Source organism: Papaver somniferum, chromosome 9 (genome assembly GCF_003573695.1).
Source record: "Papaver somniferum cultivar HN1 chromosome 9, ASM357369v1, whole genome shotgun sequence".
In the NCBI taxonomy this organism is placed as follows: domain Eukaryota; kingdom Viridiplantae; phylum Streptophyta; class Magnoliopsida; order Ranunculales; family Papaveraceae; genus Papaver; species Papaver somniferum.
In genome coordinates, this window is record NC_039366.1 from 6,368,132 (window position 1) to 6,387,074 (window position 18,943).

An 18,943-nucleotide genomic window follows, 5' to 3' on the forward strand; every position below is an offset into this window, starting at 1 on the left:
AGATCAAGCGCAAGCTCTTCGTTCACTTGAAGTACAGCATGAAACATCGCTTAAGGAATTAAAGACCCAGAACGAAAAAATCATTCAAAGTAAAATAAATTTGACTGTGAAGAGAAGAATCAACTTCAAGAACAATATAATCAATTAAAGCAATCTCATGATGTTCTTAAGAACAAGAATAAATCTCTCTCTGTTGATGAAAAGAAGATTCGGTCACGTCTTAATAGTTCAGTTGGTGATGATTTTGATAAAGCTATGTAAAGTATGAAGAATAATACCCTTCTCCTTTCTAAGTTCTGTGAAGGTAGTCAGCTAGAGTTGACTGCCTTGTTACTGTTTAACTATTTCTTTGAATTTCATTGGCGCGAGCTTTATTTCCAATTTTGATAGTTTATTATTCTTCGCAGATTCTGAAAAGTCACATCAATCTACTATTGCTCAATTGAGATCTGATTTATCCAAAGTTCGCAAAGAACGTTTGAACCTAGAAGTATCTTATGCGAACCTTGAACTTTTTCTTGCTGCTTCTCGAGATAGAGCGCGAAAAAGACTCGCACATCAACAATCTTTTTTAGAGATCAATGCTAGAAACCTTGAAAGGGGAGCTATTCGCAAGGCTCATGCTAGTGCTCAATCTGTAGTCAATAGAATTCTTCTAAGCAACTCTCTTCCTGCAGTAAAGATTCATCCTCTTAATGTAGGCGAAGATGAAGAGTACCCTGAACCGGATAGTGATTATGAATTTGAGCGATAATGAAAAGGATCAAGAGGATGAAGAAGGACAAGTCAGTTGATAAGACTAATGCCGAAATAGAGAATCCTGGATCCAATGTTGATGGTGAAAAGTCTTTGGTCGAATAAGATGTAGTTGCTGAACATGTTTAATTTTCTTTTCACCCAGTATTTCCCTTCTCTGTTTTGATACATTTTGAACTTGTTTGTTACAAGGAAGATATTATTGTATTATTTCAATTCCCATACTTGCCTCTTATTAGATTTCTTGTATAAAACATGTGTGCGATATGATAAATTTTGAATTTCCTACCAAACAATCATTAGTTTTTACATGTATTCTTTCTAATGAGGTCTTCTCTTGCCTTCCTATGTAAAGGTCTTATCTTTCCTTATTTCTGTGCGATGAGATTGCAGGCGGTCTTTACACTGTAGTGTATCAACCCATTGATCTCATCTTATCTTTTTCTTGTATTATTTCCTCTTCAGGTTTTATCGCATAAATATGATAAGTCTTAATACTCCCTTGAGTAAAAAGTCTTATGACATTTACGTCTTTTGACACAATTCAGCTCCCTAATGAAGGGTGTCGTCCTTATCTTCCCCCTGATTTCCCCTTCAAGGAAGCTTACCTCTACCGGGTTAAGGTTATGGCTCTTCCCATCTGGTTAATTCAACAACCAGTTGATTTCGCAGTCTCACATCCCAACACCGATGAGGTTTATGGTTGCGAGAGCGTACCCTAAGTGGGGTATCTTTGGACCGAGTGCATCATAGTCATTTTCAAGAGTGGCAAGGTACGCTCCAGACGCCCCGGGCACTCTTGACTCAACAGTGTACCTCGACGCTCTGATCGAGTTTCTGCACTCCTTAGGAGAGACTTTCTCACCTTAGTCTCTCAATCTAAGATTATTATCTTAGACTGAAAATTAAAGGTATCTCTCCCGGATGAGCATTTTCGTTTGTTCTCACCCCAAATCTCCATGACTCAAGTTCTAGGGTCGGTGTTGCTTTCCCTTGAGTCATCCTTTCTAGGTTCTCCGATTATGACATGTGATAGGTCTTACTTTTTTGCCTCTTGCATGTATGCGAACTGGGTTACACGACATATTCGAATTCCTAGCCAATCTGATTAAAATCACTTCTGGTGCCTTTTATTAAGGTCTTATTTTGAGGTCTTATATTTGCCTTTTTCTTAAAAAATAATTTCTTAAATATGGGCGAACTTTTCAAATTTGTTCATTGAATCAAATACTATATCCCTTTTTAAGGATGAGAATTCATATGCTTAACTTCACATATGTGTTAACGTGTGCGGTTAAATTCGCAAACTCCTATGGATTATATTTCTTCAAATACTGTCTATTCCAAGGACGATCTAATCTGCGACCCATATCTCGCCCTTTTGGATCCATTAACTCATAAGCTCCATTCCCAACTATCCTTTTTATTATATAGGGTCCATCCCGTTTCTTTTCCAATTTTTCATCTCCCCCTCTCTAGTAAATTGGGGTTTCTCGCAACACCAATTCTCCTGGATGGAATTCTCTTATTTTAACACGTTTATTGTATTCTCAAGCTATTCTTTGTTGATAATTTTCCATATGTTTCAAAGCGACTTCTCTTGCTTGCTCTAAGTCATCAAGTTTTGTTAGAATTAGATCTGCACTTAGATTCTTCTCCTAAGCTTCTTTCTTTGTTGTTGGAATGATAACTTCTGTTGATAATACTTCCTCTACCCCATATGTTAAACAGAAAGGTGACATTCCTGTTGATTCTCTTCTTGTTGTCCTGTAAGCCCATACTACATTGTGCACTTGCTCGCACCATCCTTTGTTGTGCCCTTATAACTTTTTCTTCAGGTTGTCTGCGATCGTTTTATTTGTTGCTTCTACTTGTCCATTACTTTGGGGGATATAAAGGAGTAGATTTGCCGCTTTGAATTTTGAATGTATTAAGTAACATTTTTATATTCTCACCCTCGAACTGCTTTCCATTATCAGATACCATCTGTGCAGGAATACCAAATCTGCATATATTATTTTCAAAGATGAATGTGAATATATCCTTATCACGAATATGCAAAACTGCTTTCACTTCTGTCCATTTGGTAAAATAGTCTATTGCGACAATTAAATATCTCTTTTGTCCCGTTCCTGGTATAAATGGTCCAACAATGTCAATCCCCCACTTTCCAAAAGGCCACGCATTTGTTGATGAATTTAGCATCGCTCCTGGTGCATGTATCTTTTTCCATGACGTTGACATTCTTCACATCTTCTTGAGACTTGTTTCACATCCTCATGCATGTATGGCCAATAATAGCCTTGTACCTTTGCTCTGTATGCGAGTGACCTTCCTCCACTATGATTACTAGCATCTCCATAATGTAATGCCTTTAAAATTTCTATCCCTTCTTTTCGCGTAAGACATCTGAGCGAAGGTCCAAGGAATGATCTTCTAAAAAGAATACCCTCCCTCAATTCATAATTCGTCACACGACTTTTTAATTTGTACGCCTCTAACCTTTTTCTTGGTACGTCTCCCTTCTGTAGGTATAAATGGATTTCAGTTCTCCAATCTTTTTCTTAGATCACACTTTTTTCTTCCATATTTTCTATTGTCATCACATTTGTTTGTGTTGCTTCTCTTTTCTCTATAGATGGTAAAAAAGAGTGTTTGTATTTTTATGTCCCTTGCAACTGGATCTATTAACATAGAGGGTAAGAAGGCCAATGCATCTGCGAGTCTATTTTCCTTTCTGCCTATGTGTCTCCAACTTATTTTTGGAATTCGCGTTGCTAAATCCATAACCAACTGTTTGTATTTTTTGCAAAGATAGTTCATTTGTACTATATGTACCTTCTACTTGGCGAATTACCAGCTGTGAATCACTAGTTATTTGTGCATCTTCTATTTTCATTTCAATTGCTAGCCTTAGAGCATGTACAACTGCCTCATATTCAGTCTCATTATTTGTGGATGCAAATTCCAATCTGAATGAGTAAGCCATTCGCGCTCCTGTTGGTGAAATGAATACAATACCGGTACCATTCCCTTCTCCATTGGATGACCCATCTACTAATATTTCCCATCAATTTGAATTCCGATCAGTTAATAAGTCTTTAAGATTTCCGTGGTCTTCATCCACATCCATCATTTCTTCTACATATTCATCTTCTTCTACTGGAAACTCTGCGATAACTTGAGACTTTGGTGAAGATAAAATCTCATAACCAATTTCATAATTTCCTAACTGTGCATTCCACCTTTCAACTCTCCCTGATCTTTTTGAATTCTTCATTGTTGGTTCAATTGGTACCTTCGTTAATACCTTGATCTTATGAGCTTGAAAGTAAACGCGAAGCTTGAATGATGCATACACCAATGCGAGAATTAGCTTTTCAATCTTTGAGTAATTTTTCTCTGCTGAGTTGTATGTTTTACTTATGTAATATATTGGTTTTTCTATCCCCCATCCGAGCGTAACAATACTACACTTAATGCATGCGATGTTTATGCTAAATAGAGTAGCAATTCTTCTCCCGGCTTGGCCTTTTGCATAATGGATAAATTTACCAAATAAGTTTTTATGCTCTGGAATGCTTTATCACATTCTTCCGTGCATTCAAATTTGGTCCCCTTCTTTAATATGTTAAAAAAGTGTTTACACTTGTCCAAAGATCGTGAGATAAATCTTCCCAACGAAGCTATCAATCCATTTTGCTTTTGAACATCTTTCACTGTTGCAGGAGATGGCATATCTCTAATTGCTTGTACATTTTACGGATCAACCTCTATTCCCTTCTTGGACACTATGTAACCCAAGAATTTCCATGATACACCAAACACACATTTTTCTGGATTCACCTTGATATTGAATTTTCGCATTTGCTCAAAGATTTCTCGCAAATCGTCAACATGATCCTTCGCCTCTTTACTCTTGATTAACATGTCATCGACATAGACCTCTAATGTTTTATGTATCCACTTTTCAAATACCTTTTCCACCATTCTTTGATATGTCGCACCCGCATTCTTCAATCCAAATGGCATTTTCATATAACAGTATAAACCTCTTGGTGCGAAGAAAGCAGTATGTACTTGATCTTCTTCATCCAAAGGAATTTTATTATAACCTTTATATCCATCCAACATTGAAACCCTATCATTTCGTGATGCTGATTCTACCATTTGAGGGATATCTGGTAAAGGAAAACTATCTTTCGGACACACTTTATTTTAAATCAGTGAAATATATGCAGATCCGTATCCCCTTATTCTTTTTTGGTACTACCACCATATTTGCTATCCATTCCGGATATTCTCTTCCCTTATAATCCCTGCATCCAGCATCTTTTGTAACTCCGCTTCTATTTGTGGATGATAATTAATCGCAATATTCCTTATTCTTTGCTTAAATGGTTTTACATTCTTTTTAATGTTCAATTTATGACATGCAACAGACGGATCTATTCCTGGCATTTCCTCCATACTCCATGCGAAGATATCAACATATTCTCGCAAGATATTTACCGTTTTTTTTTCTTCTTCTTTATCCATTTTAGTTCATATTTTTAACATTTTCGGTTCTTCTTCTGATCCAACATTTATTTCTTTCGTTGGTTCCACTGCGATAAAATTTTCCTTCGGTTCTCCCATTGGTGTTGGTTCTTTAATCTTTTTCATCCGGCCACCTTCCTTCGCTTGTGCTTCACTTGGTATTCCTTTTCCCTCTTTTGCTCTGATCATGTATATCCGAAATTCATCCTCCCTTTTTAATTCTTTTGCTTTTCTCCAGCGATCGTTTCGCTTCTTTGCTTTCCCTTCATAATTTCTTACATCTATCTGATTGCAAATCTTCGCACTCGTCACATCTCCTTTGATTTCACCTATACCACTTGGGATTGGAAACCTGATGCACTGATGTAATGTCGATGCTACAGCCTTTATCCCATGCACCCACGGTCTTCCCAACAACATGTTGTATGGTGATTCTATATCAATCACACACAGTGTTATCTTTGTTACTACTTCTCCCAATAATATTCGCATCTCAATTTCTCCTTTTGGTTTTGTGATTGCTTTATTGAATCCATGAACATTGTAAGTTGGACGTGTCATCTCTGCATACTCATATCCCATTGCTTTGAATGTGCGATAAAATAAAACATCCACTCGGCTTCCTGTATCTATCAGTATTCTATCTACCGCCCATATTTCTGAGTTCTTCTTCATTACAATGTTTTCTCCTCGTTCAGCTGTGACTGTAATTATCAACGGACTTGTTCTCTTTAAATTTTCTTCCGGAATTTCTTCTGCTGCAAATGTAATCTTCATTTTTTCCCATACTTTTAATGAAGATTCTCTTTCCATCGTTTCCACCTTCTTTCCTTCATGATTTCACTTATAAATTCTACCTTTTACTCTTTCTTGAAAATAGGCATCAGAGATTGATGCTTTAGTTATAGAATTACATTATATATATCTGCCTCTTCCTTGTATTGTTACGATTCTTGCTTTCTCCATAGATTCTTTATTATTCTTTTATATTCCCAAAAATTTCAGATCTATCTTTTGAAGATTTTGTAACTTGTTAACAGGATTTTTCACCCAAAGCTGTTTCTAGCGCCAAAAATGTAGTTGCAGAAAATCCCACAACCACACTCCAATGTATCTAGATTATTTCTCAAGTAATCATAATGAATTCTTTATTAACTTTCAAGGATTATATTTGGATACAATGTATAACAATGACTTTATAATGACTTTTCTTCCTCTCCAAACAAACTTTCTCTCTCCTAGTTTCTTGTCTAACACACACTAAAGATCTCCCTCTCTATGTGATGACTTGTTTCCTTTATATAACGATTCCTCATAGTGGATGACAACTAAGAGATCCACTATTTTCGGAATCACTATGCGATACATTCGCTCATTTACAATCATTCATTCTCGCACAGACTATACCTCGCATAGAACATCACACTTTACTCGTGATCTTGCTGACATCATCCAATACGTCACTTCAGCTTTGCCATGTGCGATAGTCCTCGCTTACATCAGATAATCCTTACTTCGCATACTTATTGATATGTGCGATATTCAACTCCTACAAAGAACATGTATGATGTAATTAAAGATACTCCCTCCGTTCCTTTTTAATAGGCTGGTTTTTATAAATAAATGTTTCAAAAAAATAGGTTGGTTTCCTAATTGGAAAGTCAAATGTTACTTTAATTTTCCGGGACCACTTTTCTCTTAACTTCTTTTGATGACAAGTGTCATGTGGACCATTTCACTTACTTCTTTTGCTGACAAATGTCATGGGGACCATTTCACTTCACTTTTTTTATTGACAAGTGTCATGAGGACAATTTTCAATGATTAGTTCTCTTAATTTTCTTAAATTTCTCTAAAAACAAAACCAACTTATTAAAAAGGAACGGAGGAAGTATATCATAGTGTTAAGAATATGATGTACTATTATGATATATCTGTAGTAATAGTTATTGGAAAAGAAAAATCTAATTGGGTTTTTGATTACTTAAAGATTTCTTTTGTGAAACAACTTGAGAAAGATCAAAGGGAACAATATAAGCCATGAATTTTATTTGACTCTTTCTATAATCTATGAATCATAATAAGTGACCACCAAGGGAAATAAAAGTCGAAATAAAAGTCTTTTTTCTGCCTAAATTTCTCGATATGAAATTCATATCGTCTTTCTGTACATATATGAAAGGTCAGTCAAACGTTTAGGACCACCAGATTGACACCTCTGAGTCCTCGTCGAATGATGATAATTTAACATCAAGAATCATGAGTCCAAATCTGTTCGCACTCCTCTAACGAGTGTATATTTCACATTAACTTCTGATTGGTTGATTATTTAACTGATGATCCCATTACTCTCCATGTTTAGAATCATGACCCTCGTTACATAACTTCCTAAATTAAATCAAGGGTAGAGATTAAAATATGAAATATACACTCGTTAAGGAGTGTGCACGTATTCGCACTCAAGAATCATCGAGAAATATTTGACAAAGTCACTAGGATTTTTAATCTTTTTCTTGTAGTTGGTATGCTTTTTGTGGAACGCATTTCAGTTGGAAGTCCAGCGGCCTAAACACTGAAAATTGGCGTAGTATGAGTCGAACATATAGAATGGGATCTCGTGCTCACAAATCTTTGGATGCCTAAAATATGGCTAGCCAAATAAAGAAAAAACGAGCTAGTTATCTAATATTGGATTGCAGAATTTACCAACTTATGCAACTGCAGTACAATATTAAATTTTTTGGTGGCACCGTAAAATCGTGGTAAAATTACTGGGTGATGATACCAGTGACCTGAGTTCGAAACTTGCCGGTACCAAATCTTTACCAACAAAAAAAAAGGAATTTTTTTTTTTGGTGATTTCAGGTGATTATATCAAGAGTTGGAAACTTTAATAATAAAAGGAATGAACAATCAACTGGTTTGACATCATGTTGTATTTAGAAATTCAAATTCTTATTTGAATATGCGTATCATTACGAGGAACCTGCTATATGTTGCTTCTTTTGGCAAAGCAAATTAGTACGAGGATGATGGATACGTACATGTTCCTTCTAAACCAAACCATATTTAGTACAACAAGATACACTGCTGGGTGCTGATACATTTACAAGTGGAGAGAAAAGTGTTAACAAGTCATTAATTTCCAAACAAGAAGAAGAAAATATCTGTCAGCATTATATGCATATCATATTGTCTAACAAAAAGACTTAAGACTGATCAAATTCATTTTCGTGTGACTATTCTGAATTCTGATACTACGACGTGCTACTTATTTGGAACCATAGCTAGCATGTCCCTACGCTACGCGTTTTAATGTAAACTTAAAAAAGATCTAACTTGTTTTTTCCTCAAGATAGCAGTGTACGTTGACATGTTTTCCTTTATATAAGTTTCAGCTGTTTTCATTTCATACCATCTCATTCCATATTCCTCTTCTTTCTCATATCATATCATATCATTCCATTCCATTCCTCTACTTTTTCATCCAAATAGTCTCGGTATATATCTCTGTGTATGTGCCTAGCTATTTCTAGCTAGATTAACAGTTTATTCAATAGTACAAGTTTTCATAAACTTCGCAAAAACTTATATTTCGATCAGAAACAACCATGTTAGTATTCAAGAAGCTCGATATGGTGGTTCTGGTGGTGGTGATGCTATCTATTGCAGTTTCGCCATCATTATCACAAGAACAACGTCCTGAATTTCTCTACAATGGCTTCAAAGGTGAAGCTGCTAAATTTAGATTTGATCAAGGCGTAGCAAACATCACAGATAACGGCTTATTGAGGTTAACAAACAACTTAAACGGCACCTATCAAATAGGTCATGCTTTCTACACTCGTCCATTTCAATTCAAGAGTACTACTATTCAACAAAATTCATCTACATCATCGTCAAAAGGAAATACTTCTAGTTCTGGTGGTAATGTTTTTTCCTTCTCTACTACATTTGTCTTCTCTATAATACCGGAAATTGAAGGTGTAAGTGGTCAAGGGATTGCTTTTGTTATTGCACCTAAAGGAGAGCTACCAGGAGCAAGACCAAGCACATATCTAGGCTTGTTTAATTCAACAAACAATGGAAAATCTACAAACCATGTCCTAGCTGTAGAATTAGATACCATCTATAATACAGATTTTGATGACATAAATGGTGAACATGTAGGAATCGACGTCAATGACCTGAAGTCTGCTATATCCAAACGTTCCGAGTACACAGATGATAACGGAAGAATTCACAAGATTAGCCTCATAAGTGGGGAACCCATTCAAGTTTGGATAGATTATGATGGGGTTGGGAAGAAACTTAACGTCACGTTAGCGCCAATTTACGTTCTTCGTAAACCCAAAACTCCATTAATCTCTTTCGGCCATGATCTTTCAAACGTCATTAAAGATTCTATGTATGTTGGTTTCTCATCATCTACCAGTTTTATACTAACATCTCATTACATAATGGGATGGAGCTTTAAGGTTAATAATGGAACAGCCGAACCCCTCAATCTCAACCAACTTCCCCAGCCTCCTAGAAAAAAGTCTTCAAAATCAAAACTCTTCGGAGTTGAATTACCAATAATTATCCCAGTTATTTTGCTAACATTTATCATTGGCATCCTAGTCGTCGTAAGAAAAATCAGAAACGAGAAATTTGAAGACCTGGTGGAGGACTGGGAGCTCGGTTATGGGAGGCAGAGGTTCTCATATAAAGATCTATACATTGCTACAAAGGGATTCAAAGAGAAAGAACTTCTTGGCATCGGCGGCTTCGGTAGGGTTTACAAAGGTGAGTTGCCAACTTCAAAAACTGAAATTGCAGTTAAAAGAGTCGCTCATAATTCGCAACAAGGAGAACGGGAATTTATCGCAGAAATCATTAGCATTGGTCACCTTCGACACCGAAATTTGGTACAGCTCTTGGGATATTGCAGGAGGAACAGAGAACTACTTCTGGTCTATGAGTTCATGCCAAACGGAAGTTTAGACAAGTTAATCTTTCGCCATTCGAATTCAACCTCAACGTTACCAGTTCTCAGTTGGAACCAAAGATTTCAAATTATCAAAGGTGTAGCTTGTGGATTAGTATATCTACATGAAGAGTGGGAACAAGTTGTGATTCACAGGGATATCAAGGCAAGTAATGTTCTATTAGACGGTGAAATGAACGCAAGGCTAGGCGATTTTGGGCTTGCAAGATTATACAATCGTGGAACTAATCCTCAGACGACAAATGTGGTTGGAACACTGGGTTATATAGCACCAGAGATGACTAAAACCGGAAGATCAACAACAAGCTCGGATGTTTACTCATTCGGTGCTTTCTTACTCGAAGTTGCTTGTGGCAGGAGACCGATAGAGATGCATAAATCCGAGACGGAAGAGGGTGAAGTTCTTGTTGATTGGGTTTTATATTGTTGGAGAAGCGGTAGAATACTACAAACAAGTGACCCAAATCTTATGAATGAATATGTAAACGAAGAGATGGAATTGGTGTTGAAGATAGGATTGTTATGCTCACGTAATAACCCAAAGGCTAGACCAAGCATGAGGCAGGTGATGCAATATTTAGATGGAGATGTGCCTTTGCCTGAAACTGAGTTATGGGGACTTGATTATGATGACCCTTCCATGTCGTCTAGTTGGGGCGAGCGTCCATCCCATGCCATCGAAATGGTGTCTCTTACAACGAGTAGTCGATCGACGTCAGTTGCAGAATCACTCCTTTCTGGTCCAAGATAATAATAGTAATCGATCATTATTAATGAATGTAATTAACTGTAATTATGCCTTAGCTACTAATAATTGATTTCAATTCCCTTCTAAAACCGTTATCTTCCAAAAGAATTGATGTAACTCTAATTTATGATCATTCCTGTCTTGTTTATATAGATCATAATCAATAATTAATGAGTATAGTTACGTAGACTTTTCTTCATTATTTTTCTTTGCGTTGACATTTACCATGACATGACTAGTCGATATAAATTATATAGATGTCAAATTTATCTGCACATTCATCCCCGCAAACAACCTTGTCATGAATTTTCAACTAGGTATCTTATCATGACTAGAAAAATTCTTTTTTAACAACCTTTGTTGTGTTGAGAACTGATCAACATTATATTGGGTAACTCGGGCATGCTAGCAGTGAATATTAAACATTCAACTTTCTATTTTTATTATTTTGATCCGTAAAGAATTTGGTGCTCTTCGGGTTAGTAGTGTCATCATCCAGTGATCTTATCACTGTGCTAACACCGCATTTTTCTGCTCTTGCAGTCTGGCTTTCCAAGAAATTAAGTTAATAATAGCCTTCGCCATGTTGACTACTCGATGGGTATCAAAGTTAAACTCGTTTTTAATACTCAATACATTCTTTCTTGCAGTGAAGGACTGCAGCATCTATGTACTCAGTACATTTTTTCTTATTTTCTTGTTTTGAACTAAGTGAAGAAACATTGTGTAATTGATTTTTCTTGTATTTCTTTTCCAAAATACAAAGAATGAAATTTCTTTGATTGATTTAGTCTTTGATTGGGGCAGTAATATAGACTGAGAGATATTAAGTCTTTTTCAGTTTAGAACCACGTACTTCTCTCTGGTATCTCTTTTTCATCCTCTAGTTAGGAGGAGCCCTCTGGAATAATATTGTTACATGACAAATTTCCCCGTGACATATAAGGGTTTAAAGAAGCTAAAGACCATGTACAAGACTTGAGGGAGATTTTTGAACAAATGCGGCAGTATAACATTAAATTGAATCCTGAGAAGTGTATTATTGGAGTTGCATCGGGAAAAATTTTAGGCTACATTGTATCAAAGGAAGGAATACAGGTTGGTCTCGAAAAAGTGCAAGCAGTTCGTGACATGCCAACACCAGCAACAATAAAAGATGTACAGAAGTTGAATGGGCTTCTAGCTTCGCTGGGGAGATTCATTTCACGATCATCAGACAAATGTAAATATTTTTCGATATACTCAAGAAGGGTGCGAAATTTAAATGGACTAATGAATGTGAAATAGCTTTTCAAGGGATCAAAGAACATCTTATGAATACAACTATTTTACAAAAAGCAAAATCAGGAGAAGAATTATTGATCTATCTTGCGACGACGTCGCATGCATTAAGTGTTGTGTTATTGCGAGTAGAAGCAGGAGTGGAAAAACCCATTTATTACATTAGCAAAACTTTTAATACTGCCAAGAAGAATTACTCAAAGATCGAGAAGTTAATCTTAGCATTAGTTTATGCATCATTTAAGCTCCGCATATATTTTCAAGCGCACAAGATAAAGTTATTAACAAAAGTACCAATTGAATCAGTAATGAAGAATTCTAAAAGATCAGGAAGAGTGGAGAGATGGAATGCACAAGTAGGCCACTTTGATATTAGATATGAAATTTTATCTTCACCAAAATCACAAGTTGTTGCAGATTTCTTGGAAGAATTTCCTTTAGAAGAAGATGAAGCAGTAGACACTACAAAAAAACTGACCAAAGGCTACTAAAATTTTTCAACAGCAGAAAAAATTTAGTTGTTTAACAATTTATGCCACTAGGAAAGGAAACTGGGGGTGTGTGTTGATGTAAGCAACTAAACTGTAAGCAACTACCGTTTATAAAACCCATCAGAAACAAGTATTCGCCAACTAAACAAATGCACTACTAGCTTGAGACATTCAACCACTTGGTAAAAAAACAACATCCGGATATTAGTTTCCTAACACTCTATTCAGCCACTAAAATAACACAACTACCAGAAAGCTTAGTTGATTAGATCTTTGGGAACTAACCATGCCAACTATAGTAGCACATTCATTGAGCTACTTTTGGGAGCCTAGTTGATTAGAAGCTTAGTGGCTTAACTTAAGAGGAGTTATTAATTTAATAAGGGACTGATTAAGCTGTTGGTGTAGTGAAGCTTTCGCGCTACGTCCTCTAAGATCAATACGCATATTTTTGTGATCACAGTTTAAATTTGTATAGATGAGATTGTTGGTGAGGAATTTAATTAGTAATTAAGTTGTCTGTGTATCTATAGAACACCATGCGTTAGTGCAAAATAAGTTTCTTAACAATTACCAAGCCAATTGGTAATATCAATACCCAATAAAATATTAAAAATAAGGGTCACATATTTAAAATACAAAAAGAAAAAAAAATCGAAATTTCAGATGGCCTGCTTAGTGCTGGCTGTGACATTTATAACATTTCGGTCCAATTTGAAAGGAATAATAAATAATAGGAAGAAAGTTAGCACGGATGAAAAATGCAATCACCCTATTCACATTATGTTTGTAACTTAAATATAAGACTTCACTTTGGACGTATAGTTTGGTACCCACTGGATACTCCATCCCTGAACTAGAAGGAAAATGAACACTATTTATCTATTTTCAAATGCCGCCAGAAAACAAAATTCACATTTTCCAGTGAATCACTATCAGTTTCCATAGTTTAAAAAGTTCCATTCAACCAAAACAAAACAGAAAAGGGCTAAATTCCTCATAAACAAAAGGGATAAAAACTTCACTACTGTACACATGTGAACAGTGAACAGCCTGCATGAACTGCACTGCACCTTCCCCAACTTGTAGGCTATCAGAATCCCATATCTCCAATTTCAAAGTCATCGTCTTCATCAGTGGTGTAAACTGCGTCACTATCAGCTTCCTCCTCCTCCTCTTGTCTTTGGATGGCAGCTACTACTTCTTCCTGGTTGATGGTTTCTGGTGGAACATCAGTCCTATCCCAAACTAAATTTTCATTGTGATCTTGTCGTGGCACTCGTCTAAGATCATGTTATCCTAGAAGCCTTCTAGGAAGTATGATATTGTTTTAGTCACGACACTCGTCTAAGATCATTTATTGAATAACTTGAATACCATTCTTGGTACGCTTCATCAGAACTCGAGTTTTCTGGTGCAATAAATTCCTCTGAAATTTTCTCTGGAATGTTGTAACAGCAGCGAGGTCGTGTTTTTATAACCACTTCCAATTGTCGATTCTTGTTGTCTTTCATATAATAAACCTGTTGTGCTTGGTGCGCTAACGCAAACGGTTCATCCGCATAACAAGTTCTGTTCAGATTAACACAGGTAAATCCATAGCTATCTCTTTTGGAGCCACCTTTATTTGCAACCGGACGCCAATCGCATTTGAAAAAAAGAATTCGTAATTGGTTCAAATAGCGTGCCTCGATAATTTCAGACACCACTCCATAATAATCATTCATATCATCATCTTCACCTTCCCCTCCCTTTATACATACTCCACTATTCTGTGTCTTCCGTCGCATCTCCCACGCTTTTGTATGGAATCTGAACCCGTTGATGATGTATCCATTGAAAGACGAACAATCTTTATTAGGACCTTGACTCAGTGAATAGAGTTCAACACTTACCAGACCATCTTTGTGCAGTTGATATATCTATTCATGTATTTATATATTAGTTCAGGTAGTGAAATGCTAAAAACTGATGAGTGCCAAATATCGTATATATTTATCCCTTTTTGTTGGCATTTAACTCATCTTTTATGCATTAATTCTACATTTTATCCCATATTCTGTATTTTCATTGTTTTCAAGAATAAATATTTTTATTAATTAATTTTGCATTTTTAGGTAATAAATAAAGTCTGGATGAATTGCGGAGCGGAATAGAGCAGAAAAGTAGTGAAAAGCCGGGAGAAATCACGCAAGGAAGCCGCGAAGAATGGTGCGCACAACCTCATTTTCTACACACAAAAACGCCTCCGTTCTCAGCCATCAGATCAGTTCTCAGAAGCATCCGACGGTCGCTCCTTCATAGAGCATCAAAATCTGAAGTCTCTGCCAAGCACCACAGCGCTAAAATTCCAAGCCTTCAGATTAGATGGTAGTTGAATCCAACGGTTGCTCCCTTGCTGTTCATCGAAGTTTGATATCTCCGACTTACACTACAACACCTAACTCCATCTGGCGTCGTTGATTTTGTTGTATTATATAATCCAGCGGTCTCTACAAGCTTCACTCCATATCGCCGTTAGATTGTTCTATCAACTCCACATCCCGCGGCTCAGCGTCGCAGAACATCAAACTCGATACGCCCGCTTAACACCATAGTACCAGAAACATATAACCCATCGCCAAACACTCCCCTCCTTCTTTCCATCGACTTCTTTCTCCCTCACCCTCTGCAACCACCATACTCTGCCACCACCACCACCTACTCTGCCGTACCAGTTCCATCGCCACCTCCTTCTCCATCAACAACTCTCCACAACAACCACAATCCATCATATCCCTCAATACCCCCATCACCTATTAATCTATTTCAACAACTCCACCATCCTCATCACTGTTAGGGTTGGATTTGGTGAACTAGGTTGATAGATGAAGCAATTGGCGCGTGGGAATGGAGCAGGAAGAGATTACAAGGTATGGGTCGACGCATGGGGGAGAAATTGTGCCATCAAATTAGGTAATTTGAAAAACCTAATTTCACTGTTTTGGGGGAAAATTGGGGGAAAACCCTAAATGGGTAATTGGGTATAAATTGGTGTTATGTGGAGTGTGTGAAACACACTGTATATCTCTCTGGACTAGCCAGTAGAGAATTTGCCACAAAATTTTAATGAATTTCAATTTCAATGCTTATCAGTGAACAGTTGAACATTGCATATGTGTTTAGTTATCTCAAATGTTGCTAGTTGTGTTTGAATTATCACATATGATGAATGTTATTGCTTTATCCATGTTTAGCATGAGCTAAATAGCACTAAGCTAAGGCTCAGTTGAAGCCTTGTGTACTTCCATTTGACAGGTTGCTAGGATAGTTCTCCTGTTGCCCTGTTTTGCTTGAGCAAATGGGAGATACCAATGCTCATAGTGCCTGTGATTGGCTGTGCTGTCAAAAGACAGCCAATGCTAGGGGCAAACTATGGAGCAATTTAGTATTCTTTTATTTCTAGATGTATGCATAGGATCAAACACAACCTAGAAACATGTCATTTGATTAGGACACAAGGTGGATCCTAAGCCTTGGCTTAACCACCAATCCCTTTGCAGTCACTTCTATTCAGTTCTATTTTGTTTCCTGATCAGTTATTTTCTTGCCTTTTTTTCTTGCACTTTGTAGGCTACTGTGCACTGAAATCAGTGCACAATCCTCACCTTGCCCTTGGCTTCCAAGCCTTGGTTCTTGTCTGATTTACCTTGCTGTTTTCTTAACTGTTTCTTTATTGCTTTACCTTGCATCCTTGGTTCATGCCATTTACCTTGCTTTGCTCACTGCCATAGTGCATTGTCACCATTGTTAGCTTAGGTTTCTTCTTGTATGCTCCCACTCCCTGTGGACTGACCCCCTGCTTACCTTCTATATCATAACTTGGCCTTGTATACTTGCAAGCTTTTGTGTGCTTCCCATTTTCACACCAAGTTTTTGGCGCCGCTGCCGGGGAGTGGTACTGCCATCTGCTGTTACCTAAGCTGCTGCTGCAAAGCCTTCTCTGCCAAGCTGTTGCTGCTGCTGTTGCTGCTGCCAAGCTGCTGCTGCTGCTGTTGCTGCTGCCAAGCCTGCTGGGCTGCCAACTGAAGCTGTCAACTGGGCTTGTGCACCCTCTGCTGCTGGGCTTGTGCAACCTTTGTTGCTGGGCTTGAACCAACTGAGCTGGGCTTAGTAACTTCTGCTCCTGGGCTTCGCTGCAGATTCTGCTGGGCTCTGCTCCACCTGTTGCTGCTGGGCTTGGACGTGAGCTGCTTAGGACGATCCTAAAGCCCAACTGGGCTGTGCAACTAAAAAGGGACTAAAAGCCTATTTTTGGGCTTCCCTCCAAAAAACAAGTAAGCCTAACCCATGAGTTAACCCACTTGGGCCTCATTTAAATTCAAATTCGGGCTTGTAATAATTAATTTAATTATTTATTTGGGATTGTAATAATTTTTATTTTCTTTTTCTTTTTTTTATATTTTTGGGACTGTAATTATTTTTTTTTGTTTTCTTTTATTTTTCTTTTATTTTTCTTTTTTCTTTTATGGGTTTGTTTTAATTATTATTATTGTTTTTATTTTCTTTTATGAGTTGTGATAATTTATGCTAGGTTTAGTTCAAAAATTTTTTTTCAAAAACCCAATTTTTTTTTTTTTTTTAAACCAAAAACAAAACCCCTTCTTTAAACCAAAACCCATTCAAAACCAAATCTTCATAACCCTTGTGGGCCAAATTTTTTCCGATTGCTCTGTCTGACCAACATGTTAGTTAAGGTACCTACTAGGACATGATTGTGACCTACAGAGACCAGACAAACAGACTTGTTAGAATTAACCCAGACGAACCTATCGAAATTCTAAGTTCTGAGGGAGACAGTCCAGATCAACCAGAAACAATGGGAGAACCCCGTACCCTCAAGGATTATATGTACCCAACTAGAGCCAGTCAACCTTCTTGTATTTTGCTGCCCGAGGCTAATGGCCATTATGAGCTGAAATCAAGCACAATACAGATGATTCCTATTTTTAGAGGTGTTGAGAATGAAAACCCGTACCACCACGTGAGAGAATTCGAGGAAATTTGTGGAACTCTGCGTTTCACTCAAATGACCGACGAAACCCTGAAGTTAAGGATTTTTCCTTTCTCCCTGAAAGATAAGGCAAAGGCCTGGCTCTATGCTTTACAGCCTCAATCCATCATGACATGGGATGACCTCATAAAGGAGTTTTTCAAAAAGTTTTTCCCGAACCACAAGACTGCGACAATTCGTCAAAGTCTGAATAGCTTTGTGCAATTAGAAGGTGAGACCTTAGCTAGATACCTGGAGAGATTCAATGAATTATTGCTCCAATGTCCCCATCATGGTTTTGAAAAATGGAGACTTGTGCAAATTTTGTATGAAGGTCTAGATGTGTCCACCCGAACAACGGTTGAGTCGATGTGTAATGGTCTATTCGTAGATAAAACTGCTGACGCGTCTTGGGACTTCTTGATTGAAGTAGATGAAAAGACGCGACAGTGGGAATCCATCCGTGAAACCAGAAAGACTACATCAAAGGCTTTTAGGATTGAAGCGGATTTTGAGGGTAAGCAAACATGGCATCAATAGTTAGGAGATTAGAAGAGTTAGAACTACATAAAAATTCAAAACCTTCCACCACTACTCTCCGAGAACATGTCGCTTCGTCTGTTTGTGCTGCTTGTAACGACCCCAACCATCAATTCCAAAATTGTCCAGATTTGCTTGCAGTCCAGGAGTCTAGGCTTGAACAGGCACATGCCATGTTTCAAAAACCAGAGCATAACCCTTATTCACAGACCTACAATCCAGGATGGAGAAACCACCCTAACTTTTCATGGTCAAAAGGACCCACTCAAGGAGGACCATCTCAACCCAATCAGAGCTATCAAAACAATCAGGGATATCAGAACAATCAAGGTTATCAACACCCGAGAAACCCTCAACAACAATCAAACTCTCAACAACAATCATATCCTCAACAAATACACAAGAGATTATCCACCCTAGAGGAAATGTTCCAGAGTTTGATGCAAAGTCAGAAAAATCTAGATCAAAAGATGGATCAAATATGTGAGAGAGAAAAGGGTAAACTTCCGAGCCAACCCCAACAAAATCCAAAGAGGATATTTCAAACAGGCACAACATCCTGCACT

At 37.3% G+C, this 18,943-nt stretch overlaps 2 protein-coding genes across 3 annotated transcripts; one reads left to right on the forward strand and one right to left on the reverse strand.

The window, feature by feature from the left end:
* Nucleotides 1–5,301: 5,301 nt before the first annotated feature.
* On the reverse strand, nt 5,302–6,108 carry LOC113311242. Its single transcript, XM_026560084.1, has one exon. It carries the CDS (start codon nt 6,106–6,108, stop codon nt 5,302–5,304), a length of 807 nt encoding a protein of 268 aa, XP_026415869.1.
* A 2,624-nt stretch (nt 6,109–8,732) lies between these two features.
* On the forward strand, nt 8,733–11,235 carry LOC113308675 (L-type lectin-domain containing receptor kinase IV.2-like). 2 transcript variants are annotated; one of them, XM_026557140.1, is made up of 2 exons: nt 8,733–9,222; nt 9,466–11,235. In XM_026557140.1, the coding sequence occupies exons 1-2, from the start codon at nt 8,907–8,909 to the stop codon at nt 11,034–11,036; spliced, it is 1,887 nt and encodes a 628-aa protein (XP_026412925.1). In that variant the 5' UTR covers nt 8,733–8,906; the 3' UTR covers nt 11,037–11,235. The 2 variants fall into 2 exon arrangements, with proteins under 2 accessions (XP_026412925.1, XP_026412924.1); XM_026557139.1 differs by having other exon boundaries at nt 8,733–11,235.
* The last annotated feature ends 7,708 nt before the right edge of the window (nt 11,236–18,943 follow it).

What these genes read in the sequence shown, in the direction of transcription:
- LOC113311242 (XM_026560084.1), bottom strand. Translation starts at nt 6,108, where the DNA reads ATGGAAAGAGAATCTTCATTAAAAGTATGGGAAAAAATGAAGATTACA.
- LOC113308675 (XM_026557139.1), top strand. Translation starts at nt 8,907, where the DNA reads ATGTTAGTATTCAAGAAGCTCGATATGGTGGTTCTGGTGGTGGTGATG.